Genomic DNA, 7,704 nt, shown 5'->3' with positions numbered 1-7,704 from the left:
TTTTCATGTGTTTAAGCTCCTCACACTGTGGTATTTTCTTAGGGCAGCTTGAAATAACTAATGCCCTGCCCCAGGCAGAGAGTTCTTTCTGGGTTATCTGGCGTCCCAAACTAATGCATGAGAGCATGTGCAATGGCCTCTTCCTCACCCCATGGGGTGAGGAAGGAATATCCGCACTGTGGTTATGTCGCATCCAAACCAGAACACTGTCCAGGTAAAGTGAGCTAGACAGCCATTTATGAATCACATATACTCACAGGGTGGGATGGTGGACACCTCATGCCCCACAGTGACACATGGGGTTGCACCAGTGAATGAGCAGAGGCTACAGGAGGCTGGGTTTGTGCTATCAAGAGGATGAGGTGACCCCTGGTTCTCATGGTGGCAGGTAATCAGATCCTTTGCAAATTCCCCAGACTCTTAGGGAGGGGAAGCTCACTACTTAGGAGTGAGCAAGATCTGGGCTTCGTCTCCTTCATAAAGACGGTCTTGGTAGGGACCTTCATCTGCAAGTGACAACTATGGAGGGGAACTTGCAGTCCACAATTTGAACCCTTGTTTGTTTGACCACGTATTTGGGCAGTACATAATATTGGGCCTATATTTAAGACATTACATCACAGTGAAGTTTTTCATTCAAATATGTTCAGTCTCAACTCAGACACCTCATCTGAGGGTCTGGCCTCTGCTCCCCAGCCCCACTACCGCATGTTTTCCACCACACAGCTTAATTTTATATTGACTCCTCAGGGGCTAACCTACAGCATCCCCAAACTTAAACTGTCTTGAGGCAAAACTTTTCAATGTACTGCTTTTTCTGGGAAAGCCTCCCAAATCACTCACTCTTTTTACTCTCCTGTAAGCCATAGAAGGTTTCTCAACATCCTTCTTAAATGATTGATGCTCCTAGCTAGCAGAGTTCTAGGAGCAGAGGCTGGGGCTTTATCCTAGCTTCTCCAGTACTGGCTCAGGGCTTTCCAAAGAGCAGATGCTAATGTGGGTTTGGAAACTAGAAGTGAAGGGAGTAAGAGGTCTACCTTGTTAAGATATACTACCTCCTACATTCTTTAAAACCTAAGCATGTCAAGGTCTAAATCAATTAAATATACAAAACAAAAGACTGAAAGGAGTAAGAACAATCAGGCTGAAGATTTATTATTTTGCCCATTACATTATCTCAGAAAATTTACTGTGGTTTTCTTTCACATTTCCACGAAATTTGCTAGTATGATGTCATATTTTTTTGATGACCAAAAAACCCCAAAAATCCTAGACATCACTAGGAGTGGAAACCCTGGTGGACTGGCCATGGGATCCTTCCTGCCCGATGGTTCTAGCGCCAGCTCCGGATGCCCCTCCAGCTTGTGCTCTTTCTTCCTCCTCTCTCAAAGCTTCTTCGTAATGTGGTGAGAAGGACCTTGGATCTCTTTCGGTGTACTTGGCAAAATATTCGAGGACTTTCAATTTGCTTATTTCAGCAACAGCTTGGGGACCCCAAAGGAACTCACGTTGTGGAGGATTAGTGTTAGATATTCGGCGGTATTCCAGATATTTTAGATTCACTAGATCTTTCGTAATTAGTTTCCTTGGCTGCTCATAGATGATGTGTTTTTTTCCAGGGTACACTCGCATTATACTCAGGAATGCCCACAACTCTTCCTCCGTGGCCCGATTGCCATTCAAGAATATCATGGCCAGGATATTCATTAAGAGACCAGTCTTGGGGAAACCTGTGCCGGAATTCACCCTCCCATTGTTGGGTAGTTTCAGTTTGCTGACAAGTTCATAGGAGTGCCTATTTGAGTCCATTTCCTTTAAGTCAAGCCCAAACAGAATCTCCACCCTCCAAGAGGCTTTCTCAAGGATCTCGGCAAATTGGTCGTGGTGAATTTCACTGACAATCATTAACATGTCTTCTTCAAAAATTGGCTTATTCAGTTTATATCTGGTGAGAAGAAACCTCTCTAACACATTCACCTCAGCAGCTAGAGGATCACTGCATGAGTGGTCAGGACACAAGACCTCAGTGGGATGGGAATCTTCCTCATCTTGGCTGTCCTCAGATCTTGTGTGAAAAGCACCTGAAAAGATAATGGTGGTCACTGGGGCTCTCAGAGACACCTGGGAAATGCTAGTTGTATCAGTAGCTGATAAGCTCTGGGGATTCTCATTCACAATAGAAGACTAGGAGGACGGGGGGGGGGTCGTCTTCCACTGTGACAGCTACCTTAAATATGCCAGGACTCCCCACTTCATCATGGGCCTATTGATGATTTTGATGATGATTTTTACTCCTACCTTGCTGAAGCATGATGAATATGGTCAGCAACAACGGTCAGGAGAGTTAACACGAAGTCAGTTGGTAGGGCACCTGGAAGAGGTAGTTAGAAAGAGTGTGTGCACCTTTGGCATAGAAATATCATCTTGATTGTAAGTAAGGATACATTTACAGTTTCTCTCAAGGTACTGCTCTAAATGCCCACGGGGCTCCTGTTCTATTTAGTTTCTGCCTTGAGGAGCCTTTAGGGTACCTCTGGCCAGTCTTATCTCAGGCATACTGAGGCAGCAGCAGGAGGTAGACAGTTTTTTTTTATTTTGAGGAATCCTTTATTTTACATTCAAGAACATCACCTGGTGCCTGACTAGGCTGTAATGCAGTGGATAGAGCTTAGAACTGGGAAGTGAAGGACCCAGGTTCAAAACCCCGAGGTCGCCAGCTTGAATGTGGGCTCATCTAGCTTGAATAAGGCTCACCAGCTTGAGCCCAAGGTTGCTGCTTTGAACAAGGGGTCACTCGGTCTGCTATAGACCCCCTGTCAAGGCCCATATGAGAAAGGAATCAATGAACAACCAAGCTTCCATAACAAAGAATTGATGTTTCTCATCTCTCTCCTTTCCTGTCTGTCCTTATCTTTCCTTCTCTCTGTCTCTGTCACTCACACACACACAAAATCATCAACTGGTGGCATATCATGGGGAACACAATAATAAAGTGAAGTGGATCCTCAAATTATCACCTCTGCACAGTAACCTCCAGTGGGTATTTTCTGGTCTGCTTTCTTTGAGGTCCTCAGTCATCACTATGGTTCCTTATTTGGCTTCATATAAGGCCTTGCGTTCCTACCTCTTTGGCTGAATGAAAACTCAAGGTAAAGATTTCACATTTCAAAGCCCAAATAAAAACATGTGTAGAGGTAGCTTCAGCTCAATAACCCTGTCTCGGGTCTTCAAGGACTAACACATGGACTTAGTCAGATTCTTTGTCATCATTCTTTTTAGGGGTGGACTGTCCCTCAGTCTTTGCTTCAACCCACCTCTGTCATGGTATATAACTTCCCCTTGATACTTAGACCTACTCATACTAAGGCCAACACCAATTTGAGAACCTAGAAGGAAGTAATGATCTCCTCTGACCATACCTGTCCTTGATTTCTTGAAGTTGAGCAAGAAATGTGTATTCACTCCTGTGTAACATTTTGTTCCCTAGGTCTTTGTAGAATTCACTGAAGCTTTTAGAAAGCTTAGAAACCTACTACTATTGGCCTCAGGTCATAGTCTTAGATTAATCCTCAGACTAAATCCCTTGACTTCATGTGACATCACAAAAGGCAGTGAGTATGTCACATCATGTAAACAGTTCTTAGGTATCCCGGGGAAACCAGCAAGGGCAGAGTACTCTTTGATCCTATCAGATCCTGTTGCACACCCAGTATCCTAACCCTTACTCCTGGAATGGCCTGAAAAACCTTTTCTGCTTCCTGAGGACCCTCTCTTGCAACCCAAAACCTCATATCTCTGACACCAATCCAATAACATTGTTCTGACTGCCCTGCCCAAGGCATCTCAAAGTGAATGGCTTGGGCAGTCTCAGTGCCACCTCACGGACTTAGGGTCTATGTCATTCTCAGCTCACATTTAGGATTCTGCCCTTGTTTCCTGACAGGGACTTCGAATGTCTCCCTGTACTCTCTTAGTTCTTACAGTCAGAGATCACAGCCCTCACTGAGGAGCCAGAGAGGGAAAGTCAGGGAATGAGGCTCTCTTGACTGTGCCCTTCCGGGGATGACATTAGGATCCAGCTCCTTGGGGCCTCTGAGTTCAGGGTAGGGCTGTGCCCTCAGTTCACACTCAGGATGCTTACCCTGATTCCTGGGAGGCTTCTGGGACTACATTCTCTTTCAACTTAAGGTTGCCAATGTAGACCAACTCTCTCATGTCCCTGAAAGCCCTAAAAGTAACTGAGGGAATGTTCAATCTGACAGCCCTTCTTTGCCCTTCATGATAGAAGAGGAGACACAAGCCAAGCTCCTTGAGGCTCCTCTGACTATATGATATTGCTTTATTCAGTGTTTTCCATTAGTGTCTTGCTCTTGACTCAAATTATATATATATATATATATATATATATATATATATATATTTTTTTTTTTTTTTTTTTTTTTTCTGAAGCTGGAAACGGGGAGAGAGAATCAGACAGACTCCCGCATGCGCCCGACCAGGATCCACCCGGCATGCCCACCAGGGGCGACGCTCTGCCCACCAGGGGGCGATGCTCTGCCCCTCTGGGGCGTCGCTCTGCCGCAACCAGAGCCACTCTAGCGCCTGGGGCAGAGGCCAAGGAGCCATCCCCAGCGCCCGGGCCATCTTTGCTCCAATGGAGCCTCAGCTGCGGGAGGGGAAGAGAGAGATAGAGAGGAAGGAGGGGGTGGGGGTGGAGAAGCAAATGGGTGCTTCTCCTATGTGCCCTGGCCGGGAATCGAACCTGGGTCCCCCGCATGCCAGGCCGATGCTCTACCGCTGAGCCAACCGGCCAGGGCCTTATATTTTCTTTGAAAGGTTTTTTGGGGAATGCCATATCCTTGATAACTCACCAGGAGTCTCTTTATTGCCAAAGAGCAGGGAATGAGTGGGGTTAGGAGTAATATGAAATGGGAAACTGCAGCCAAGTTAGAGGGCCCAGGAATGGTGATGTTTTATCAGAGTAAACACTGACCTCTTCCTTCTCTTCACTAACTATGCTTAGCTTCTTGCTTACTTTGCATCTAGTAGATTTTCTTTTTATAGGGAAGGGCCAGAGGCAGATAATATTGTGAGCTCCTGATATTCCCAGATTTACTGACATTACTTTTATAAATTATGTTGTGACTTAATATCACTTTTTCTTTCTTTATTCATACATCATGTTTTGATATTTTTATTTTTTATTCTTGGTCTATGTACACCAAATCAAATTATGATTATGAAGTCTTGCTTTTTGACACGTGAAATGCATTTTGCAGCATGGAGCCAAAAAATTAATTAAGTGACACAAATGGGATGTACCTCAGAATTGGAAGAGTCTTTCGGTATGGCTAATGACAGGGGTTAGAGAGGTTATACAGTTTTCTGGGATTGTAGAGTGCTTTCTGTTCACAATCATCAGGATAACTTTAGCCCCCACAAGGTGCTGCTGCTTTGAATTGAACACTTCCAACCTCTTAGATGCCACAAGTATGATGTAAGATGGTGATCAGCCAAAGGGCGCCCAGAACTGACATTTCCCTGAGCCCTCTCTGTCCTGGACGTTAAAGATCTGCAGTTCCATGAGAGACGTCACTGGGTTCCAGGTAGCTACTGAGAGCCCTCTTTCCTGCTGACCATTGACTTAAACCTCACTTCCCTGTTCAGGGTGGATGGTCCTTCATTCCTCACTCAGTTTCTCTGCTGAGCACTGCTAGGACCAGAGTGTCTTATCTGCCTTGTTGGAGGCCTATTTCACACTAAGCTCAGCCACCTAAGACCCTGAGGAGGAACTGATTTGGCCTCATCTGACTGTACTTGCCTGGCTTCTGCCAAATGCTGAAACAACCAAGTGGAGGCGTCTTGTGAAAGTGCCCACAGGGTCACACTCTAATATTGATTGATTCTCAAATGTGTATGTAAGAACCTTCCCTCTGCTGAGTTATGACCACAATGTTCAAGTGAAAACTTACCTTCTCTGTGATCCATGAGCAAAGAACAGAGGGTTCCTCTGCCTGACAGAAATGTCTGGGCTTCCTTGAGTAGCAGAACTTAGGGAATTTAAGGTACCCATATATGATGCAGTTAATGGTTCACTCAATGGTTATGCTTCCCATCCTGAATCTTTTCATGATTGAAACATCCTTCCTCTGCTGGCCTGCTGCCAGCCCCTTGGACCAAGGTCCCCTTGACCCTGATTCTCCAGAGAACAAAGATGAAATCACCTGGATCTTTAGACCTGCCCAGACCTTGCAGTGGAAATTTTCTGACTTATAGTCTTTGAGGACCTTGGCTTCACATAAGGACTTGTGTCTTTATGTGAAGATTTAAACTAAGGATTGCACATACCATAAATCACATAAAAATAAATGTTGTGGTAGGTTAGCTTCATAAGTCTTGGGTATTCAAGGGTTGAAACCAGGAGTCTGACCAGATTCTTTTTCATCCCTTCTATTTAGGAGTGGACTGTCCCTCAGTCATTGCTTTAGCCAAAACATATCATGGTTTATAATGCCCTTGATCTTTAGATCTAAGGCCAGCAAAACTTTGGATCCCTAGAAGGAAGTGAGGATGTTTTCCTCTGATCATACCTGTGTGTGATTTCTTTTTTTTTTTTTTTTTTTATTTTTCTGAAGCTGGAAACGGGGAGAGACAGTCAGACAGATTCCCGCATGCGCCCGACCTGGATCCACCCGGCACACCCACAAGGGGGCGACACTCTGCCCACCAGGGGGCGGTGCTCTGCCCCTCCGGAGCGTCGCTCTGCCATGACCAGAGCCACTCTAGCGCCTGGGGCAGAGGCCAAGGAGCCATCCCCAGGGCCCGGGCCATCCCTGCTCCAATGGAGCCTCGGCTGCAGGAGGGGAAGAGAGAGACAGAGAGGAAGGAGGGGGGCGTGGAGAAGCAAATGGGCGCCTCTCCTATGTGCCCTGGCCGGGAATCGAACCCGGGTCCCCCACACGCCAGGCCGACGCTCTACCGCTGAGCCAACCGGTCAGGGCCTGTGTGTGATTTCTTGAAGCTGATTAAGGCATGACTTTGATAGTGTATTTAGTGTTTGGAGTAGTGATACCCTCGGTCTTTGTAATATTCACCTTGGCCTCTTGAAAGCTCAGAAACCTCCTACTTACAGCCTCAGGTCAAACCCTTAGAAAATGTCACCTACCCCATTGTGACAACATAAAAGAGAGTATTTCAGATTATGTCAACAATTCCCAGGTATCCAAGAAAAACCAGCAAAGAGTGGGTATTTTGTGGTCCCTTCAGGTCTGAAATTGGAGTGTTTCCTTATTCCATACTCAGGGTGCTCACCATGACTCCTGGAAGGGTTTGGAAGACTTTTTTGCTTATCTCCGTCCTCTCCCCTGCAACCTAGGACCTCACATCTCTGACACCTTTCTTACAGAGTTTCTCTGACTGTCCTACTTAAAGCACCCCTAGATGGATGGCTTGGGCAGACTCTGTGCCACCTCAGGGCTCTAGGGTCTGTGCCACACTCAGCTCCCACTTAGGATTCTGCCCTTGTTTCCCAGCAAGGCTCTGGAATGTCTTCTTTTACTCCCCTCATCATAGATGCAGACCACAACCTTCACTTACCAAGGTGCCAGAGAGGGAAAGTCAGGGAATGACTTCTATGTAGTGGTATAAACCAGCTGGCACAGTGGTTCTTTTTTATCCAAACCTCCCTAATTTTTTTTCATTTAA

The 7,704-nt window shown here is 45.9% G+C and overlaps 1 protein-coding gene across 1 annotated transcript; it reads right to left on the bottom strand.

The window, feature by feature from the left end:
• Positions 1-1,269: 1,269 nt before the first annotated feature.
• On the bottom strand, positions 1,270-2,311 carry LOC136386217 (melanoma-associated antigen B3-like). Its single transcript, XM_066357724.1, has 2 exons — positions 2,299-2,311; positions 1,270-2,081 (listed from the first exon to the last, which is right to left on the bottom strand). The coding sequence occupies exons 1-2, from the start codon at positions 2,309-2,311 to the stop codon at positions 1,270-1,272; spliced, it is 825 nt and encodes a 274-aa protein (XP_066213821.1).
• Between the last annotated feature and the right edge of the window lie 5,393 nt (positions 2,312-7,704).

Source organism: Saccopteryx leptura, chromosome X, assembly GCF_036850995.1.
Source record: "Saccopteryx leptura isolate mSacLep1 chromosome X, mSacLep1_pri_phased_curated, whole genome shotgun sequence".
Classification (NCBI taxonomy): Eukaryota; Metazoa; Chordata; class Mammalia; order Chiroptera; family Emballonuridae; genus Saccopteryx; species Saccopteryx leptura.
Note: the sequence above shows the minus strand (reverse complement) of the source record. Positions and strands in the feature narration are given on the sequence as shown.